The following is a 23,560-nucleotide window of genomic DNA, read 5'->3' as shown; positions in this document are numbered from 1 at the left end:
TGCATGTATTTCTTTTTTCCCCGGTTGGTAGGAGTGGTTTTATTTTGTCATTTTTATTTCTTTAAAGGACACTCCTGCGGTAAGGATTCAGGAAAGCAGAGGAACTAAACCTGTTCCTCCAACAACATAAACCCAACATTTTCCATTGTAAAGCAGAAATTCCTGTTTTGTGCTCTCCTGTTAAGAATCGGGTCTGCATTTGCAAAACAACCTAACAAAGAAGTGCCAGCTCCACTGAAATACTTTGTCATTCACGAAGCCAGTGGAAGTCAACTGTAGACCTAGTAGCAAAGCTCTAGGCTTATTGTTTAGACAATAGTCTAAACAAAGCCTAACCTAGCACCAAACAGGCATCTAGTTTTCACATAGGAATCTGCAGAATGTTTCTTTTGCCCCTTTAATGTCAAAACTGCCACCTCTCTGTCTCCGAAATGACTGTGCGATGGTTTTGCATTTTACACAGCCAGAAATTCATGGCACAAATGGATAAGAGGGGGGGATTCAGAGCAAGTGACACTTGACATCAGTCACATGAAAAGCTAATGCAGAACAGGCGCAAAACCACGTCAGTAGTGGCGGAGGACCTACCTGGATGATGGCAGCTCAATTCTTGATGTCACCATGAGTGGCATTAAAGGACAAATGGCCTAACCATCATCCCGAAGCCACGTAATATTCCTATAATCGGCTTGAAATGCACTGCCAGTCAACAGGTAGCAGATAGTAAAGAGTTTGGCAAAGCTGTCCAAGCAGTTACCAGGTTACTGTGAAAGAAATGACCAATATTCACAGCAAATGACCCAGCATAACCAATCTCACCATCCCTAACAACTCTCGAGATGTAACAGTCCGAATGCTTATAGTCGCTTTCAACATTTCAAACCAAGAAACCACTCCCTCATATTCTTAGTTGCTTCCCACAGCAAGACAGACGGGGATTTGGAGCCTCCATAAATTCTTACTAGTAGAGAAATCATCCCGTTAATTTTCCAACATTAAGTCTACCAGGCTTATTTTATAAAATTACTAGCCAAACCAGAGTCCAATAATGAGATGATCTATTTGCAAATAATATTTTGCTTGGAGGAAGAAGAGAAACACTCTTTCCGTCTATAATACCCATAAATCACTTTATTTACAGAGTACACCTTGGGGACTCAGGGCCAATCTAGTGATAGGATTTCTCCTCTATTTGCATCATGTCAGCATCTGCTCTCTTCATGTGAAAACAAAAAGCTGCCCAAGGACATTATAGCACTTTGACACCCTGAACCACCCATATCCCAAAGAGCCTGCCTAGTTCAGTTAGTTATAAGCACACTACGTTTTGCATTTCCTACCATTTCAGTATTGAAAGTGTTTAGCTGAATATATGCTAACACTGACTGGTAGAGCAGCTCTTGTTCAACTTCAAACAAATATAAAACACTTCTTTATTTGAAAAGCTGAAGTCAAATGCTCCAAGACTTCTTTCAGAAAGTGATCATGCGGCAAAACGATGGGCATACAAGGTGAACACCAGTAAATACAGTCAGAAGTACACCCTCCTCCCCCAAGACTTGTTCCTACTGTTCAATTATACTGTGGTAGACATGGCTTGTTAAACGATTTTCACACGCCTAAGGAGCCAAGTCTGGCAGTGATTTTTTTTTTTTTTAATTTAAATAAACATTCTACTCCTATATATACACATAGCGCTTTTAAAGAGAAGCTCTTGATTGTGCTGACTTACTGTATCAAGAAACAGTCATGTCCAAGGTAAAAGGTAACAGCTAAACATGAGAAAAATCACAACAGGAAGAAGAGAAATGATGTTGCAGATATGAGAGCAAACGACGCTGCTTTCAAAGCATGCTAGGGGCTATGCAGAGCCCACTTATTGCAGATAAGAATTCAGATTGAATTTTGGAGGTCTAATCTGAAATACAGAGGGTCATACTACTCCTGGGGGTAAGCAGCTCCAGAGATCATCAGTGTTAGAGGAGGAGGCTTCTTCTACCAAATTACCATCACTCTTACTTGAATTCACATCTTCTGGTTGTGTATTAAACACAACAATCTTGTATTATCTTAACCTCAGTCTATCATTTTACCTCCACAGAAGCACAGGCCAGAAAGGGAATTCCAGAGTTCAAGCTCATTCTCTTGGTGGATCATAAAAATCACAGCATAACCATATCATACAAAAGGTCACCCACTGGGACCTGATGAAAAACAAGGAAAAACAAAACAAGGAAACCAAACAAGGAAAAAAAGCAAACAAGGAAAATCCTTAAACAAAGAAGGAAAATCTTTGAAATCATCAGTCCATCCACATAAGTGCTGTTAATTCACGATGATCTTGATTCTTATAGCTAGTTCTAAATTTTCAACACAGTATGTGTCTTTTTATTTAAAAAATACAACCTACATTTGAATTTCTACATAAGAGCACAGATGTACACAACACTTTGCATGCTAAATACGTGGCTTTATAGTGGCTTAAATTTCACACGTGCCCACTATTTCAGTGGTAAATCTGTTCTGACATCGCTTATTGTTACGGGATCTAAAAAATACAGAGAGTGCCTAACATGCGAGTTTTGATAGCAAACAGGCTATCTACAGGGAGGCTCAACAGACAGAGAAGGAAAAAAGAGGCCGATCAGTCGTCAGTCAGACTCTCTTTAATCAGGTTGAAACGCTTTGCTGCGGAGAGGGGGGTTCAATCTCTCCAATCCACATTCCCATCCCTCATGCTGCTTTCTTAATTAGCAGCAAGTGGACAACAGCTGTCAGTAGCCTGGAGGCCAGAAAGTTATCAGCAAAAAGGGGGCACGTGTTAAGGAGAGGGGCATGGGGGCAGCCACAGAACGGGTCTGTTAAATCCATGAGTGGTCAAGACACGCAAGAGAACTGGCCGCAGCCGAAATGGCACACAAACGCACGGCCTCATACCCTGACACTGAGAGGATGCTCTTCCTGCTGGCTTTAGTCTGGTTGTTTTAACATATGACTAATTGCAATTTTTTTTTTTTTTTAGTATTCCCATAACAGGAAAATTTTAACTGAGAATAGGAGGAAATGGGAAGGCCATCCTAATGTCTTGATGGAAATACATGGGGGTCAATTCGAAGGCACAGCGTAATAAAGTCTTCAAGACTGTTCCTGAGGTTTTAAGCAGAAAAATTGAAGCACAGGAGAGAGGGGTAGAAAAGATGTTTTACTTAAACAGCAGAAAGAAACTTTAGCAGAAGATATAAACTTAATCAGAGGCAACTAGAAGCCATAACCTCAAATAGCATAGAAGAAAAAAAACTCTACTCAGTCATTATTATTTGTGTATTAAATCCTACGAGTCCAAGTCATTGGTTATGACCTTACTGTGCCATGATCAAAAAGAAATTTCTGTCCTAAAGAGATGATACCCTCTGGTCAAGCCGTGTGCTTATCTGACAACACAACTCCCCAGCTCTCTGGATGATCATGAGTCTCTGGGAGATCAAGAAATAAAAGAACAGCTTCCCTGTTGGACATACTAATTACTGTCATTTGTGGCAATGGGGGAACTCGATGCAATTGTAAGCAATAAAATGTATTATTAAAATTTCCCACTGCCCATTTGTTAACAAAAAATTGCCATCACCCTAACTTCAACTTCTTCAAAAAAGCCAGGCCTCTTTCAAATTTGGCTTTAACCTACCCAGCAAGCATAGATTTGGAGCAATTTTCTGAGGGCTGTCTGGCAGGCTGCAGTTCTGCCAGTTCTAAATATATACCAGCTTTCTGAGCTTGAACCTACACAAGGGAAGCTGGCCTGAAGATGGAAGCGTTTCCCCAAGCTGCCAGTAGACTAGCAACACATTTAAAAACCCTCATCAAATTAAGTGCTTAATTACAACTCAGACTTTGAGACTCTGGAAATTAGGATAATCTTCTGGGAAATTTATTAGTCTCCCGCAAAAGCAATTGCAACATACAAGCCAAAAAAAGCACAGGGCTTGGAGAGCGTTAGCCCATCAAATCACACCTTGTACTAGATTCCTCACCCTCATTCCCGGAGAATACGAGGTGAGATCCACAACTTAATTTCAGATTCCTGATCCTCCGTGAAAGATTAGGATCAACATAACCAGGAGGCTAAATCATGAGCAGTAGTCTCATGTAAAAAGCTGAGAAATGTTCGTTGAGAAGAGTTGATGGAAAGCTAGCTGTGCATGGACCTTCTCACACTTGACTTGGTGAATGTACTAGAGGCAGGGCCACAAAGGGCACTGCTTGGAGAAGGTCTCAACCTAGCCATTCACACAGCCACCTCAATTTTGCCAGCACATCATGGCTACAGCCTTGCCGGCCCGCTCCATTCCTCTAGGTGGCATGCTCTGTGCACACAATATTACCTGCATCTTCCCACAAATGGAGAGATGCCACCGCTATGCAGCACGACGTCTTCCACTCTCGCTACCTAATGCGATCTCAAATGCCTTAAAAACATGAACTAACAACCCACTCACAGGGTATACAGCTCCAGTGATAAACTGAAAAACCCACAGAAGCTTATGGAGAAGTAGACATCATCTGACCAAAGTAACAAGTTAAATCATACCAGTAAATGAAATGAGGGCAGAAGTTGTACTCGCTATTCTCACCTCACTATGGACAGCACTTCCCATCACCACCCATCATAAAGTCAAAAGTACAGAATATATGCTTGCACCACGCTCTAAAAATGTAAAGCTCTAGATAAACACTAAGCATTACACATTTTCCTTTTTGATTCATGAAATTATTGCGTCAAGGGAAATTGAATCTTGTTCCCAAAATAAGCCAGAACATCTCCCATTTCCCATTGCTACCACCCTCATGAGCCATGGCCTGAGAATGGCAAGAGAAGCTCTACTGCTTGGGCAAGATGTGTATGTAAGTTCCTTTGCTGTGACATACGTACCACTATTTGCTGGCACATCCCTATACATCTCCAGGACAACCCTGCTGAATCAAAACCCTGTGACACAGGCTCTTAGACAGGATGCACTACAAGCAACATGAGTGTATGCACCAAAAAATTGTAAACTAAGAGAAACAAAGGGCAGTGAGAGGTGGCAAAGAAGGAATCATATCCTGGTATCAAAGACAACAAGGAACAATACAAAATGAAAAGCAGTTCAAACACAGAGCTCAAATGCAGAATGAAGGAAGTAAAACTGAACATGGGTTGGAAGTATCTCAGAGGTTGAGCTAGGAAACTATTGCATTGGGTTCACTTGTACAACGCATCAGCTACACGTGAAGGGTTTTCCCCTTCAGCGGCTTCTCTCTGCATACTCAGCTTCCAGACAGGTTCACATTTGGAGCGCAGTACTTCTTTTGCTTACTCTTTTTTTTGCGAGCCAAAGGTCAGCAGTTCTGCTACAGCCACCCGTAGCCAGGAAGAGCCGACCGGAGCCCGGCGCCTCCTCCGCTGCTCGCAGCTGGCATGGCTCGGAGGGTTTTGGACCAAAATAGTAATGTCTTTTTCCAGAAAATGTCAACTACAGAAATTCACTGAAATATCCATTAATGCAAACCAAACTTTTTGGTGGAAAGCTATGGAAATCCATGTATCAGCCTTGACAAAAGTCAGCTCTGTGATTAAAAACAGAGACAGACTATAACAAAAAAGCCCCAACTTACTGATTAGGAAACTCAGGACAGGGAGGGGACCACAGTTCAAGCATGTGCCCTGTCTAATACAGGCCTTGGTAGAAACCCAGTCTAAGTAACACTGGTGCTACAATGCTAGGGAATGCTAAAAGTCACAGAGCCAGTTGAGATGCCTACTTACAGAGACAGAAACTGCTACATCAACTCAATGTGGGATAAATCAAATAAATTTGTACCCTGGAGCAGGAGTCTGGGGAGTGTCCAGACAAGCCTTTACAAATATTAACTAGCCTGAAGTTAAATACCTCTCTGTAAACTATCCTACAGACTTTGATTCCATAAGAACCAGAACCTTTTTCCAATATAAAATTCCAAGCAAGTGACAATATGAAAGCAGTTCTTGATACAGCTTAACCACGCTGTGGTGCTGATCATTTAAGCTTGCGCTGCTGCCTACTGATATTAAGGTTTTCACAAGATTTTTCATATGGCTTACTCATAATGAACAGCTGCTCTGGCAACTGCTGGAGTCAGCATGTACTTCCTGCCTTGAAAAAAAGCCATCAATATATCTCAGTACAGAAAATCATACTCTCTTTAAAACAATTCATGATAGGGTTTAGATATCAACTGGCTGCATGCCACCGACACTCCCTTAAACAATGGCTACACCCTCTATACAGCTAAAAATGAAATAGCTGAAAGGGAAGACGTTTTATACAAGTTCCCAGGGTGAAACACATCTGAAAAGCACTGGTCTGGGACTGACATTGTTCTACTAAAAGAATAAATATCTGAGTCCAAATCATATTTCCTTCACCACCTTCCCAGACTCGCACAAGAAGAAAATCCATCCAAACTTTCCTTTTACACTTCTGGTGCTCTGTAACAGAACGAAATCCCAGCATTTTATACAACTGTTAAATAAATTAGAAGTGCTGCAGATTACGATTTAACCTTTTGTTAACATTGCTTGCAGCACCAGCGAGACCGCTTGCCAGCTAAAGAGAGGTCTGAAACTCTTTCAGTGTTGACTTTACGCTGAATACAAATGTTGAGTGATCTGCCTGTACAGCGAGTCCTCAACCACAGAGATCTCCTGGCGTAGCAATGCTGCTTACAATGCCGCCACAGTGAGACAGGGTGTCAAGACAAACATCATTGTATTCATTGCATCTGTTGATTAACCGGCCCAAGAACAGCCTTGTTTCAATCATAGGCTTTATAAGACGGTACTGAAATGTTACTGTAAGTGTTGAGATGGATGAGTCAACAGCTAAAATACAAAAGCATTTGTCAGGAGACTCTCACTGGAGTAATTTGATAAGCTGCTCAGCTACACAAAATGATGGTCTTTATTGACATAGCTCTCTCATATAGTCCGTAACTGGGTTTTATGTTTCAGTCTCGGTTTTTGCAAGCTTTCCAGTCAAAGCTGGGCAAACACACATGCACCGTTACCTTTGCAAAGGTGAAAGATGGGTAAAGATGCGAAACCAATCTGAAAATTTTTTATGAAGTTGTATTAGATACTAGTCCTTCTCACTTGGGGAGTTTACAATGGCTCTCCTCTGCATTTTGGAAGCTTTCCTTGACCTTGTGGAGTGAAAGACCTTTCAAACCAACAGAGAATGTAAGACTGGGGCCTTGGGGTTCACACCAACGCAGGAAGCACTGGCCGCACACCGTAGGCAAGCCTTTCCTTCCATTCTCACTTGGCTGAAATGATTTCTGCGATGCCACGCAAGGTCAGTAGATTCAAGTTACTGAAAAATGACATTTTAAACCTGATATCTCTCTCATCCAAAACCATTTGCAATTCATCTTTTAAGGCTGAAATTATTCATTCCGGCGGAATTATCCACTTATCAGCTTTTATCTCCAAACTAGGTCCTCATGCTTGCAGCTAGGCAAGAGCTCAGGCTGGCAGAGGTTTTGGTTCGCTCCGCTCTCACCAGAGGCCACAGTAACACAGAACAGACTCAAAAATACTTTTGATTGCAACTCCATGACAAAAGGCAGGTCTGTGCTAAGGAAACTGGCACCAATTTACTTGCCAACACCTCACATAGCCAAGGTACAGAGGCACAAAGCCAGGCTTCAAGTTTTGAATCCCCTTTACTGGGCTGGGCCTTAGTTCTTTACACCTTCCTGCACAAGGCAACGCTGTGTGTGGTTCTTCCCCACCATAATTTTATAAAGTAGGATAAAAACCAAGCAAAACCAGAAGGCACAACAGGAAAAGGGCATAAGGACTCCAGTATTCCCCCCAAAATACACATAAGCAGAAAGTGGTCAGCAGTGACATTTGGCTCTGAAGCACGCTGGCTCAGTAGCCTGGCTGCTATTCTGTTCAGTACTTGTCACAGTCAAGTGTGAAACTCAAGAGGAGCGTGTGGTCAACTGAGTCAATACCCTGGGTTCTGCAAGTCCTTCTCCCCTACTTATTACATCTCATCCTTTTGCTACAGCCCTGCCCTGTTCCAGCAAAGCATTTCATATCGACTGCTCATTTGCTACAAAAGCAGTCGGTTCCATTCACTCGCCCATACTATGTACCAGCACGAAATTCATTTACCTCTCCATCCCTCAGAGCAGATATCCCTGTTCTGCAGGGGCTTCAAAGTAAGATGTGTCCTTTATTTGCAATTATCATGCAAAAAAATCAAAAATCCAGGCAGGTAAGTCACCTCCTGCATTTCACCCAGAAGCCAAGGCAATTACCGCAAAACCTGCAGTTTGCATCGGCAAACACGGCAACGGAATAATGTTGGTTTATCTGATTTTCAATTTTGAGGAGTATGTAAAAACAAAACCAAACAAAACTCATCTGGATTTCTCCTGACAAGCGAGCTGTTGAACTGGCCAAAAATCATATTTTACCCACTGCAAAAGAGAAATTCTGGAGATTCTTCAGCTGGTATGATTCAGGATAAAGGGCATTTTATAGCTGTACAACTGAGAATATTTTGGGAGAGAGACATGTTTTTAATTCCCTCTGGTTCATTTAATAAAATCTAAACATCATAGCTTAAAATAATCCTGACAGACAAAGCAGGCCAGACCTTCCCATCCAATACAGCATAACCAGGTACTGCATCAAAACTGTTCTATATCCAGTCCTTGGGTAAAATAGCAGGGGTGGAGAAAAAGAAACCATTTACATAGAAGAGCAGGAGTCTCTCGACCCAGACCCATTTGTTTTACTCTGCAAGTATTGACAGATGAGTAATGAAAACTCTGCTGCAGACACGGGCTCTTCTTCAAGGCAGCATCAGTTAATAAACCACAACCACAGCTGCAAAAATATTAAGGAATTTAACTAAATGACTCCTTCAAGGGCACAGGATTGCAGGAGGAGCCAGCTTTTGTGCTTTGTTTTCATCCCAAAGGTTAAGATCATAGTGTGCAGCATCAACACAAACCAGTGTTACTTTTCTGGATATGAGAGCTTTGAATAACAATTTCATTAAACGTATACTACTAGTATTTCTAGCATGATTGTTTTTCCCACTATGATAATATTTGAAACTTAGCATACTAGGTTGCCAAAGCTTTTAGATGAGAAGTACCTCATCTGAGAAGTATTAAATGATAAAAACAAATGAAAATAATAGTAATAATAAAACCCACAGCCCGTTAGCTCTCCCCACAGGACAAGCCACAGCACTGGTAACATTGCCAAGAATGGCGTTTTGCATGAGTTATCAACTTTGGATGCCAAACTCAGATCAGGACCTTGATCAACATTCATGTTACCAGCACATGCACGCTGGGAATGATTTCAGAATCAGTTATGCTTTCAGTTGATGGGGGAATTTTTTTTGCATATTGCCAGTGGAGCTCCAACGGCCTGGATGACCAATGGCTGTAACCTTAGATGGTATTATTTATACCAGCCCCAAGTACTTACAGAACTTGAGAACTATCAAAACAATGACATAAGCGATCAACAACCTTCCAACGTTGTTTTTGTTGTTACTAGCACTCTTACACACCTTGTTGCCAGAGACTCTCAGGACTTAGAGATAAACTCATCTGCCCAGCTGCCAGAAATAATCCCTCAGATGTTTCCTTAGTTTTCCCTTCTTTATCATGTTAACTTCAGCCAGAACAAAAAGTGTAAAATACACATTTGGGTAGTAACTCCGAACACAGACAGTTGCGATCAACTGCCAGGTAAGTATTCTTCCCATGCGCTGCTCCACATAATAAAAAGCCACAACAATCCTGACAACCCCAGGCAATGACACCAGTTACACCAATGTCTGGTCCAAACGATGGGTTTGATCCCTTGGACCTTGGCGCTCCCCAGGCTGCCAGCCAAATGGAAGCTCAGAGTTCTCCTGTGCATCGCTTGCGGTATACCTGATGTCCCCAGGGAGCCCTAGAAGTACTACAGTGAAATGTACACCTCAGATTTGAGGTCTAATGAACAAGGCTGTAATTCAGGATAAAACCTAAGAGTAAGAGCTGCCAATGCATATTTAAAGAATTTATACAAGTGCTTTCACCCAAGACAGACAGGAGCAAAACGTCTTTGTTTAAAGTCTACCTGGAAATATACACAGACAGTAATGAGAACCAAATTCTCTCTTTACGCAGTGTTTAAGGATTCATTTGCCCTGCCATTTTAACTACGATACTTTGGCTTTTAACAGCAACCCACCCTTCACTGCCCTCGATGGGCTCCTCTGAGCTGTCCCCAAAAGACACACATATTTGCTTTTCTCCCAAAGGATTTTGCTTTTCCTTGGTATTCCCTGTTCCAGGCCAACCAGTTCACAATTCAAGTAGTCTTTGTTCTAGCAGCAAAGGAAAACATATTTTTAATCAGTCTTTTTACCTCTCAGCCTGATGCCAAATCATCACAGGCTTTTCCTATAGTCTCTGGTGAAAGATAGGCATTTCCAAACCAATGTAACAACTATCAAATCCTTTTGACAACTGCTGGAATCCACGAGGGACTAGAAATTATTAGAACAAAAACTATACATATATAAAAAATATTTTAGACTTTGTATATACAAAATTGTATCTATTTCAGTACAGGTGCAATTTTGAGCCAGCTTCACAAAACTGACTAAGTCTGCGTAAGTATATTCTCAAATCACCATAAATCTCTCTTTCATGTATTTATCTTACCTTCATAAATTTAGAGGCAAAAGCTTAAATGACACAATCAGTTTTTAATTAATACAAATGTGCTGGTGCAAGAAGTTTAGTGGAGAAATGAGGAAAAGTTTCTAGGGAATAAAGAATTTATATCGTTCATCCTTAGACCTTGCCTATACATGAAGGTTGCATCAATTAATCCAGCTGAGGTTAAACTGGAGTAGCTCACTGCACAATTTTCCTCATATTTTTTTCAAAATACAGTCAGATTTATCTCATGCTTGTGAATTTTACAGTGCAAGATAAACGGAGACAAGTTTAGACTGACAAACTGCTTATGCAACTGAATGAGCATAAGCTCATAACCTTAGTTAAATCATCAAACAGCAAACTACATCATCCAGGTCTTCTTTAAAAAAAAAAAAAAGCTTTTTTCTATGAGCAGCAAAACTAGTGAAACTCTATCTATTCTTCTTCCAACACAAGAAATCTATCTTCTTTGCATCAGCCTTGGCCCCCCTCCGAACAAGAAGCACTGTGTGTGTTAGTGATTCTGAAATGACGTGGGTACCAGTTGACACGTGGGACAGCTACATTTTCCCTTTTGCCATAAGGAAGGCACTATTTGTGGTCTCTTCGTTCTACTCAGTCTTCTACAGAAATTGTGTAGAAATTTAAATAAATTTCTAATATCAATTCCTCTGTAAAGTTTGACTGAAATTGGCCAAGAGGTCCAAAAGTTCTAACAAAGGACGGATAAGCCATCACTATTTCCTTATGAAAAGATGCTACAGATTAAGTAAGAGAGGTACAGACAGAAGCAAGCTTACCTCTGAGCAGACGCGCCAAGTTACGCATCGAGACTCAGTGGTTCTTCTTTAAAGGGATACTGTACACCCGAATGTCACAAAACTGGCCATATTTGAGAGCGCCAGCTCATTGCAAACAATGTATTTTAAATACCATTTCTTATATTCATTAGAACGTCTTAACAGGGTGGTTCTACAACTTTCCAAAGTGTCTCTCCTGTAAACTACAACAGACCGGACTGACAGAGCAGGAGACAGAAGTGCCACTGTTTCCAGTAACAAAGAGAAAACAGCTATTCAGAGCAAACAGAAAAACTAAGCTGAAAACAGAGAAACTCCCCACCTCAGTTTCTGACAGTTATGTCCTCCTAGGTATTGCTCATAAAGACACAAGAAGGTGGGGGGTTTTTTAAGTCATGTAACTCTCAGATGCATAATGGTTTTTTTGGTACTGCAAATTTCTCCCACATAGTAGTAGCCCTGGAGAAGTAATTCCAAGCAGTGAAAGAGTAAACTCAACCCCTGCACCACTCTTACCATGCTCCATCAAAAATCTGGCATCAGACTTAGCATACGATTTCATGTGACCTTTGCAAGGATATTTATACAGACAACCACCTCCTGCACAAACCAGTGCTCTACATTTTCTGTAAGTCCCTGTAAATTCATAGATGAGCTCTAACTAAACCTGTTGGTAGACCTCCCTAGTTCCTCAAACTTATTATTCTTGCATATAATTCAGTTTAAAGCTTCTTCTAATTAGAAAAGCAGAAAACATACACTTAAAAAAATAAGATGGAAAAAATATATCCAGATAGGGATATTCAATTTCTTTGTATAGGAAAGCCGCAGCACAGATCACTCCCAACACTGAAATGCAAGGTCGCACTGTTAAGCAAAAAGTGGACGGGAACCATCTGCACTTTCTCTCCCCCTACTCCAAATGACGAACCTAAGTTAATATAGTTAGAGCACAAAATGAAAGGATAATACATCACCCAAGGAAAACTGTATTTTAAACAGTATTGTCCTGCTAACTGAAGCCCATCATCAGATGGATTCACTGAGCACTGCTCTCTAGAACTGGTTGGAACGTGCATCCAGAACTAAAATATTGATTTCCCCGGGTGCCCTTTATTGCATGATGTTTGGTTCATAAGGGAAACTTTCTAAATACAGAATTAATCCCTGAGGCTATTTTACCACCTCTTGGGCAGTATGGACAGGACAGATTGGTAGACTGAGAAACGCAGTAAAAACATCACAAGGTAGGGGATAAACCAATGCATGCTGTACTTTGGGAACACACTCCTTTTGCTCCCATTTTAATTATTAAAGATTACCTGCAAACTACAGTTTAACAGATACAGAACTACATATTCCGTCTCTTGGTAAAATTTTATCAAGGTTTAAACAACTAACCAAGTTGCAGCATCTCCTTACTCCAACTTTACCAGCTATGGGTAACTATTCTTTGATTTTAACCTTTACTGATTTTTTTCCTTTCTTTCCGGAAGCCTAAAAAGAAAATTCTCATCTCTTTTCTTTCAAAACCCTAGATTTTTGTACATGTGAGGGATGAAATTAAAGATCTTGTTTAGAATATAAATGGGACTGGTTCAGTGAATATGTTAAGTACGCAACAAAGGGCATCCCCACATGAAGCCTTCAGACAGAAAGAATGAGAGCATGAGAGTGCAAGCAAGCTTTAACCTTTCTCCCTCAGCAGAATAATGATTTAATATTTCCTTAGAGGCACTGATGGCCGTACCAAGATGTTAACTTGAATCACAAAATGCAGAGTATTTTCATGATACCAGAAAAGCTTTACACAAAGCAGCAGAGAGCATCACCCAGGTAAAGTAAGATAATGCAAAACATGCATTTGCTTAATTCAAAGAGCCTCAGCCCCATAATTAAGAAATCTCTTCTTCGGGTGCCACCCATGCTCAATCGACCCTCTCAGTGGTATGAAAGGGGAATGAAAAAAATGAAAGAAACGTGCAATGAAAATGCTAGCCAAAGCTTAGAATCTCCATACAGCTCTTGCCAATTCTCAAATCTTTTAGATTACTTTCCTGAATATGATAAAATAGAAAACAAGTGTAGGAGAACCAATTCTCCCGCATACCATCGATATTGTTATCTCCCACAACACTAAGTGAACGCTCTGATACAGACCATCTTTTTCTTATACTTGTTTCTATTCACTTCTTCCTTCCTCTCAACATAAAAACATTATCTTACAAACTCCAGAGAACGTGAGCCATGGTAGCAACGAAAACAGCAAACAGATTTAACATCAAGAGACTGTTTCAAAGCTGAAGAGCTTTAACTGAAATATGCAACGCAAATAAAAGTAGACCAATAATCTGATCCATCGACTTTCTCAGGTTGCTTCACGGATATGTGGGGATATAATTTCTCTCTCACATAGATGAAATTGTTTCCTCTATCAGCATCAATGTCATGCACCGCAAGAAGAGATCTGAAATGTATTTTTGAGAGTGGATGCTCTGGGTCAGGTAATGTAGCTGTAAATTTGTCAGGCTGCAGTAACGCAAATAGCAGAACTGCAGAACATTCCTTTGGCAGCACGTCCCAACCTGCAGGATTCCTGCAGCTTTTCCGGATTGCTGAAATCCATCTTCTGTCTCTTTGCTTTGGAACAGACTCCATGAAAGCTGCCGGGAGCCTCCTCCTTGTCCGCTTTCCCTTTTTGTCATCCATCTGCCTTTTCCTATCTGCTCTACTTGCGCACAACTTGGCCCACCATTCCCTCCTCTTCTAACATCCAGGGCTTGCCCGTCCTCTCGCTCCTTTTCTGGTCTTTCCAACCATTCCATCAACATCTCCACTTGTGATGTCCCTTTTTCCTTCTCTGGCCACCTTTTTATACACCTGGGAGTTCTGGGGCTGCAAATTCAAACTTGCAAAAGTGAATAAATCCAGGTTTCCTCCAACCAGCTCTCCCTTTTCCTCTAATCTCTACGAGAGCCCTGAGAACGACACACTGTTCTGTTACCATCCCCTCATCCCATTATGCTCTTCAGTATTTCTCACCTGTACACCATGAAAGCCAAGCTTTGGTTATTTAGACAAAACTGACAAATAACAAAGCTAATATTCTTGCAATAGCTACATGATTTTAATACTCCTTCCACACTGCTTCCATGACAATGGCTGAATCCTATAGTTTGCTAACGCTAATAAAAAAAGACAGCTGTAACACCAAAGCAGCATTTCCCAAATATTCAGGCACTTACAGAACAACAAATTTTCAATTGTTTTCAGAGAGAAAAGCCTATTCTGTCACAAATTTGAGAAGCTGAAGGATCCCTCTCCATGCACAGGTTTTTCTCCAGATAATGTAAAGTCTCCACAGGAAGAATACAGACTGCATGGATTCATTTCACTGCTAAGCAACAGCACACAGAGGTCAACAGCTTTGCAAACCGGCAAAAGGCCCCAAAACTCCAGATCTCTAGTTTCAGCAGAAGAATGTTGGGATGATTTGCCTTGGAAAATGGAATGAGTTATATCCTCTACATGTACCCAAACTACGCAAAAGGATGGGTGTGGTGAGGAGCATGAGAGGAAGGCGGCTATCAAATCACCTTACCTGTAGCTCTGACATGTAATTTATTGTTTTTAGTAAAACTCCAGCAACTATGTTGTATATCTGGCACAACGACAGGAGACGCTCTCTATCATCTTACCTTTGCTAGGGTACAAGGATCTTCCAAATTAGACGGTATGATAACTAACAGAGCTGTCACCTCTCAGTAGCCCAACTGAGAACTATCCAGACATCTCCTGTAATACACATAATGACTGAGTGCTTGAATTAAATCTGATTAGCCATCAAATGCCTCTGCCAGGGAAAGGTAAAACATCTCTCTAGTTTCTTTAAAATAAAGTCTAGATAGTTAACATTGCATGTTCCTCTACTTGTCTACTTGCAGTTAAGATGCTGCAGGCTTCGGAATCGAATGCTCTCCTTTTAAAGGATTTGTAAGTCAACAGCAAGGCTCGTTTTGCCAATTCTACCCACAGGCTTTCAACTTTGGAATAAATAAGGAGTTAACGTATAGTTTTTTAAAAAGACCCACACCTCTGCACCAGAGTCTTTCCAATACAGCACAGATGTGCTTACAGACAGAGTTATTAGTATATCAGCTGAGGTACCAACAACAATTCAAAACTTCCAAAAAGATGAACAAAACCCCAAGGAAGCCTTGAAAAGCAGTTAGAGACATACTCCCTTTCCTAGGAACAGATACCAGGTTTCTTCTACTCATTGCAACAAGTAAAGCCATGCCGATGGATACCAGGTCCCTTACAAATGGGAAATGTTCTCTGCAAGTGAAGCAATGGACCTGGATGAGGGACATTTGCGTTACGATCTTGACTGACAGCGAACATCCACCCATCTCTCTGCTTGCCAGGAGGTTAGCAAGAGCCAGTAAGTATCACCACATAAAAATCACACCAATAGATATATTTAGTCATTGCGGTTCAAAGAAAACGACTGCTTGCACTGAAAATAAATTTAGCAATTGTTTCCAGTTTCTGCTTTTTCACTGACTAAGGCACAACCCAGCTGCTTCACATTCCAGTAGACTTCAGCTGTCTTTTTTCTCCACTCCTTGTCCACTTCCTTCTTACAACTGCTATGCCCAGCTCAATCTTGCAGCAGTTATCCCACAGGCTACATTTCTGAATGCTCCAGTTTTGAAGCTATGCAACAGAACACCTGCCAAGCCTATGCCGACTTGGAAAAAACGCAAAATTCTGCTCTTTGTGCCATTTTGTAGGAAACACTAAATAGCAATCACCTCGTACCTGTATTTTGCCTCTACGCAAAACAAGACTGAATTGTTGATGCTTTTTAAACAAGTTACAAGAAAACACACGTGTAATGTCACTATCCGAGGGGCATACAGTAGGAAATGCAGTCGGTGCTAAAAGCCCAAGTAAGGAAGACTTGGAACTGAATTTTTAGGGTTGTGAAGTGAGTCTTTAGAAGAGTTTAATTTTCAGATTCCAGGACAAATTTTACAGAGAATTTTTACTTCGTTTGAAAACCACCAGTAGAGCAGCACTTACACTGGTCAACTGCAAAACTTCTAACCTGAAAGCTTTCACGTATACCGAAGAACATGGTACGGTGGTGAACGCACAGCTGCACCGAGAAAGAGTTCTCCCTAGTAACTCACCTAAGCAGACCTTGGACAAAGAGGAACTGCAGAAAACTGTACAGGTGTGAAAAATATGCAGGATAATTTCCATAGAATGATCCAAGAGATGATAACAGTTCAAAACATATCCTCCCCAAAGTAAGATTCCCCAGGAAACTTCACATTAATACAAAAACATTCACAGGCGCATAATTCAGAATCATGTAAATTGGCGTGGCGGACTCTAAACAAACATTAAGTTCCTATAAAGACAGGGATAAGCTGGCCTCCTGAATTGTTTCTTCCATTTTGGCATTTTCCTTAAGAACAGAGTTCTCCTGGGATTACCCCTAGATGTTTATACCACCAATACTAAAGGAGGAGACTTCAGAGATGAATTTGCTTATCAGGCAAATGCTGATGAGTAAAAGGTGAAGACAACAGCATTTTCAGTCTGCTAGGAATAAACACATCCAGTTGAGTCCTGAGCAGGACAGAGATAACTGACTGCACTCCAGGTAGCTAATGCTTGAAACAGTTATCTCAAACAGCCTTTAACAGACAGCTATTGAAAAAGCAAGCTTACGTGGGATATGAAAACCCTGCAAGAAATTACAAGATTAAGACTGAAAACATCAAGTAGAATAAACCTTCAAAGTGTGGCACCCATATGTTCTTTGGTTTTAATAAAGGGCATTCTTGAATGGACCTGCTTCATGGAAGAGCTTTTGTTTTGGACCTGATGGTGTCTAACTGCTCCCTTATTCTCCCTGAGCAATGCAGAATAGCTCAACTCCCTGGAGCACGTAATCCACCAGGTAAATAAACACAGGAATTCATGCATTGCCATGGTAACAGGAAAGCGAAGCAGAATCTGTGACCCTCCCCACTCTTTCTTGGCATCCCTATTTTGCATTTTAGATCAAAACTGTAAGACTAACTAGGGTGAGAGCAAGTATCTCCTGAAAGTGAAGACAAAAAGTCACAGTTTACAGTCACGAAAAACCCCCACTGGATGCCATTCCTTCTCTTCAAATTAATGGGGATTCTGCTTCCAAAAAGTATTTGGAAGCCTCCTGGCTGGAGCCTAACGAAACAGGCGGTCTAATACTAGTGAAAACAAAATATACCGTCTCATTCTACGTTACCAGATGGCTCCCCTTCACTCCAAAGCAGTGCTCTGAATCGCTCGACAGTGACCCTTCTGTTGATTAAACAACAGTACAGAGAGGCTCCAGATTGAGCCTTGTCCGCTCTTCTTGGTGGACAGGATGGTAGCTGTTATTTCTAATCATTTACTATTGTTTTTTATTAAGTGCCGACAAGGTGTTTCATTTAAGGACCCAGGGAGCAGATGTATGTAAGATCTCTAGGGATCTAACCCTATAAGGTAACACTTCTTTTCCCAGCAGCCTGACTAGATGAACATGAGAGTCAAACCAAAGCCCAAGCCAATTTCCAAGTTTGTCAAGATGGCTTGTTATCAGGCAACAGCCTATTTTATTTACAACATAATGGGTTTTGCATGTATTTCCGTTCCCATAAGAAAAAAAACAACTTCAAATGTACACAAATACGCAGACCTTAGACCTCATAGCGTTTGTTTCATGGCTCTGTATGCTTTGTTCTGCTACTGTATACATTTTGACAAATATTATCCCAGAATTACTGCGGTATTACAGACTGTGTTTATTCGGTGACGCTATTAACTGAACTGTTTGTGTCAATCAGAAGTTCAAACACCCAGAAACAGTGATCAAGACTGTACTGCACTGAAACAGCTGGCTTCCAGCCCTCCTTCCCTCCCCTTCCCTGTCTCTTCTCCTCCAGTTTATATTTGGACTGGATTTAATTTTTTTTTAAATACCCTTCTTCAAGAAATGAAAGTACAAGCAGTTGAAAGAGGACAGTTTCCCAGATTTACAGTTTCTCTTGTTCAGCAAATCATCACTATGATACACATCCACTAGAAAGAATGCCTCCACATCAAGGCTTCACCCACTCCATCTTCAAAACTGTACATTTACAGCACTGACCTGGGGATGGATCCTGCATGATGTCTTGAGTTCTTCAATGGGAGTTCAGTGTGTTGCAAGGTCGGGTCTCTAGGTTGCGCAGAGTATGATTTTTGTATGGTATTTTTGGCCTTTCTGTTCTATTGTTTATGGAACCGCACTGCGTTTGTGTGTGTCTACAGAGTCATCTTCCCGCGTTTGAACTCTTCACGCTGCTTCGCTGGTGTGGAGTTATATTTACTATTCTCACAGGGTTATTTACTGCACGCGAATAAACAAAACGTGATCACTTATTTATACATCTGTAATTACTGTCTATAGCGCTATCAGCAGTTACTAAAATCCCAAGCCAAATTCACCTCTAGCATAAACAAGTGGCAATTACTTTAGAGCTGGCCCCAGGTCTACATATGCTGCTAACACCTTCCTCACTCAGTTCCCCACTTCCCAGACAAACAGTTGCAGCGATATACCAGTAAGCATTGAAAAGACATAGCCAGAATCCCAAAGCAAAGCGTTATGTTGCGATTCTATGTAAGGGATCGTGCATCAGATTAACCTATGATATTTCTGGAATAACATTTGTCCCATGATGTGATGCACACTTGTGAGACAGTAACTTAGCGCTACGAGCTGGAAACATGCCTACGTACTGCACTTAAAAGCCGGCTGCCAGGCAGCCAGTCTGCTTATCCCTGGCGGCTGCTCCAGAACCCCTATCGCAGGAGAACATATTCGTATACAGTGCAGCGCAGAAGCCAGAACAAACCAGGACTGAATGATCAAAACCAGAAAGCACTGCTACCAACTTTACTCCTTTGAAACAGGAATCTTCCCTAAATGAGTGGCTGCTGTCCTGGAGAGCTTGAACGCTGTACTTCGCACGTCCTGACTCAGACCGCTACCCTACGTTCCCCAGTTGGAAACTGCCTAGCTATTCCTTACAATAAAAAATACAAAACAGCATTGATTTTTCTCTGCTAATTAAATGCAACATAATTAAACTAAATAACTTCACTGCTTGATTTGCAAAACACTAATTGAATCTTTAAACATACTGCTCCCGCTACACAGAAAAACAGGGGCATTCAACCATCTAAAGTGACAACTGAGAACCAGACACGACTCCAGAAGCACAGAGAGACAATATGATCCGTGCTTGAGCCTTTCCTTGCGAGAGCAGAGGAGATCTCGGCAGCCTCCCCCGGCTCTGGCTCTAGGCGAGCACCCCAGGTTGAGGGGAGAGCTTTGCAAGAGAGAGGAAAAAATGAGCAAGTTCCCTCTGACATTTGCCCACGGACTCATCTTTTCTGCTCTTGCACAAACACCAGAAGAGGAAAGTTGGAGAAGTTGCAATTAATCATTGCGTGTAGGCCCCAAAGCGTTGCAGCGCCCCGGCTTTGCTGATGCTTTGCTACATGGAAAGAACAGCAGGGGTGCGGAAAATAAAATATAAAAAAAAAAAAAAAAGGAAAAAAGGGGGAAAAATAAAAAGGAAAAAGCGGACGAGAAGACAAAAAGCCTGACCCAAACGGCGCCCGGGCAGCCCAGGACCAGCCCGCGGCAGCGCGGCGGCGGGGGCGCCGGGCAGAGCATCCCCCCGCCGCTCCCCAGGCCCGGCCCCGGCCCCGGCCCCGCTCCGCCTTGACAGGAGCCTCCCGCCGGCCCCGGGGCGCCGGAACCCGCCGGGCGCGGGGCCCTGCCCGCCTCCCCCAGCCCCGCCGGGCCGCGCCAGGCCCGCGCCCGGCGGCTCGGGCAGCTCCGGCGGGCCGCGGCGGCGGCGGGGCGGCGCTGAGGGGAGGGCGGCGAGCGCGGCCGACCCGGCGGGCTCCCCCCCGGGCCTCCCGCGGCGCCCGGCCCGCTCACCTGCTTTCTCGATCTTGCCGGACATGTCGGAGCCGGGGCTCGGCGCTCAGGCCCGGCCGCGCAGGTAGCCGGCGGAGCGGCCGCGGCGCGGGGCGGGGGGGGGGGGCTGCCAGCCGCCGCCGCCTCCCGCCTGCTGCCGGCCAGGCCAGCCGCGATCCGGGAGAGGCGCTGCGGCGGCGGCCTGTGGAGCTCGGCGCCGGCGGCGGCGGCGCAGGCAGCGCCCGCCCCCCGCCCGCTACCGCCGGGCCGCGAGGGGAAGAGGCGGCCCGGGGGCTCCCGCCGCACACGCAGCCGCGCCGCCCCGGGCCGCAGCGCCGCCTGCCGCCCGCACCGGGGAACCGCCGCCACGGGCCGCCGGGCGGGGCCGGCGGCGGGGCGGGCAGGGCCGCGGGCAGGGCCGCGGGCAGCCCCCGGGTGCCTCCGGGCGCTGGGGGCTCCGCAGCCGGGGAGCGGCGGCGCCTCGGCGGGGTCCTGACAGGGGCCGGCGGCGCTGGGGGCAGGCGGCGGCCTCGGCAGGGCCCCCCCGCAGCGCTGGCAGGGGACAGGCAGGGGACAGGCAGGGGACAGGCAGGGGACAGGCAGGGGACAGGCAGGGCCGCGGCGGGTGCTGGCGGCGTCCTCAGGGAAACCCTCGCCCGGGTCCCCGCGGCTGTCGGCGTGGCGGGACTCGGGAGGCCGCTGCGGGCCCAGCTCCTCTCCCCGGGCCTCCACCGAGGGGATGGGGGAAACCCGAAAGAAGGAGACGTCCCTGGGGGCAGCCCTGGGCCTCTTGGGCGGTTTTCCCCCCAAAACGCAATCCTCTGTGCGCAGGTTTGGGAAGAGCAGGGACCCGCTGTCCTGCCCGCCGATGCTCCTGGCCCTTGAGAAACTCGTCAGGCCTCACTGGTGTGCTGCTTTTTTCCAAATTTGCTGCTACGGCAGGATCTTTCTCTTAGAGGAGTCAGCAGCAGCATAACAATTAACCAAAGGGGAATGAGGGTGGGATTTGTGCAAACCCCAAGACGTTTTTTAACTCAGACCTGACATTGGTGCTGCTGCCGTGGAGCATCCTGTAAATACCCCAGCTGCAGCACGCACAGCGGCTTCGGCTGACGCAAGCCCAGGGTCGCCCGCTGCCGCTGCTGGGAGCCCCGCAGGAGCCGCAGGCAAGGGCTGTGCTCCAGCTGCTGGCTGCCCGACACCCGGAGCTCGGCTGGGCTCCAGCTGCCCGACACCCGGAGCTCGGCTGGGCTCCGGCTGCCTGACACCCAGAGCTCCGCTGGGCTCCGGCTGCCCGACACCCAGAGCTCCGCTGGGCTCCGGCTCCCGGCTGCCCGACACCCAGAGCTCGGTGTTTGCCATCCTGACCTAGGCGCTGGGTTTCATTTGCGCCCAGGAAGCGGTGGCAGCTCCCTGGGGAGAAGTGGGTTCCCTCTAGCGGGAAGCGACAGCAGGGGTGGCCCTGGGCAACAATAAAACGCTTATGGTCCTATTTGAAAATTAACTTATTTCTACAACTTAATTAGGGACAAATATCACAGCAGTACCTTGACTTGCAGGTAGTGCCCTGTGCTACAGGCCAATAAATCTCTGAAGCCTGCCGAGCCGTCAGAGGCTGTTTACTCCCCCTGCTAGCGAATAAATCATTCACGAGTCTGCTGGTTTTGTAAGCTTTACACACAACTTTTAAAGTGACTTCATCAGCTTGTTTAAACACCTCACACACCTCGGGCCGGGCACAAGCTATAGGAGGAACTCTCTAAGAGGAAGAATATGCATTTTTTTTTTCTCATTAATTTGTTTTTGAGAGGCTTGTGGAGAGTTCCTGAGTGCATTTGCTTAATAAATCTAAATGAAAAAGATTTGGGGACAGATTCTTCTGTTACTTACACAGGTGTAAAAGGTCTTATAGCCACGCTGAGCTGTGCTGAGTCACTCGTATTAGCGAGCAATAGTAACTAGGAGCCGTAGCGGGTGCTGCTAATGTGAGCAGAACCGGCTGTGAGTACACACAGGAAGCAGATGAAGTAAGAAGCTGCTATTCTTACACCCTCTGTTTTCAGACTTGGGCAAGGCAGGAGCGTGTGTGCAATAATGTGTGATATGAACAGAACAGCTACTAAATTGGAAGGTCTTTTCATAGTCTCTGATATAAAAAGCCCCGTTTTGCCCATGATGGATTGCCTTCGGGGGATGCTGGAGTTTCTCTTGTGCTTTCTGCATTAAGATGTAACTCACAGCACCGGGAAAACCTGATGTTTCTATATATCCCATTGAGTCGACCGGGGAGGGAAAAAAAACCACCCCAGAGCTGATTGCGTCAGCGTGAATGTGCTGTTACGGCCAGAGCCGGGGCCAGAGAGCAGGAGGAGAGCCGTGAAGGCAGATGTGACTTTTCATGCTGGTACGTAGCGGCGTGAGACCTTCTGGAGATGTTTCTTGCTGCAGGCTGGGGAGAGAGAGGAAAGGGGATGACGGTAGCTGGTTACCTTCAAGAGGGAGCAATACTGAAGCACCCTGCAAAGAGGCAATTTTTCACGTGCCAATGCTAAGTCAGGAAGAAGAGGAGAAGCATGTGTTGGATCTTGGTACCGATGTGGATACCTGCTTTGCTATCAGATGAGAGTGCGGTGCTAAAGTTCACCTGGCAGCAAGAGGCATGCAAGGCGGGGGGGCAACAACCGGAGCCTCCTTCCCCAAATATTTCTTTGCTGGGAGAAACTACCGGGCAGCAAACCTGCCAGCAACACTCGGCCGGCGGTCGGTCTCCATGTGCAAACCCCTCCGACTGAGTCTGCTTCAGCCTTGTCCACCTGTCCTGACAGCAGCTAGGGAAGGCCAGCAGACACCAACTGCAGCTCCACAGGGTCATTTCCTGCAGTGAGTCACCGAACTTTACGACTGACCCACTGAGCAGGGGAAATTGTGCAAGAAATGCCAATAAAACTATTGAGATGTGCAATTATAAAAGAGC

General features: G+C 44.4%; 1 protein-coding gene across 6 annotated transcripts in view; it reads right to left on the bottom strand.

Moving 5' to 3' along the window:
* RAPGEF1 (Rap guanine nucleotide exchange factor 1) overlaps positions 1–20,731 on the bottom strand; it is an 89,715-nt gene extending 68,984 nt beyond the window's left edge. For 3 of the 6 annotated variants that reach the window (XR_014229872.1, XM_082327764.1, XM_082327767.1), the window contains exon 1: positions 20,608–20,731. Coding sequence is in view for 4 of the 6 variants with exons in the window: in XM_082327764.1 (XP_082183890.1) it covers positions 20,608–20,632 (25 nt within the window). In the remaining 2 variants the exon portion in view is untranslated. Of the gene's footprint in view, positions 1–18,762; positions 19,003–20,607 lie in introns of all 6 variants that reach the window. The other 3 variants (XM_082327765.1, XM_082327768.1, XM_082327766.1) reach the window with 2 other exon arrangements.
* Between the last annotated feature and the right edge of the window lie 2,829 nt (positions 20,732–23,560).

This window comes from Platalea leucorodia (genome assembly GCF_965183815.1).
Source record: "Platalea leucorodia genome assembly, chromosome: 15".
Taxonomy (NCBI): domain Eukaryota; kingdom Metazoa; phylum Chordata; class Aves; order Pelecaniformes; family Threskiornithidae; genus Platalea; species Platalea leucorodia.
The sequence above is the reverse complement of the archived record's forward strand: the minus strand, read 5'-3'. Positions and strand labels throughout refer to the sequence as shown.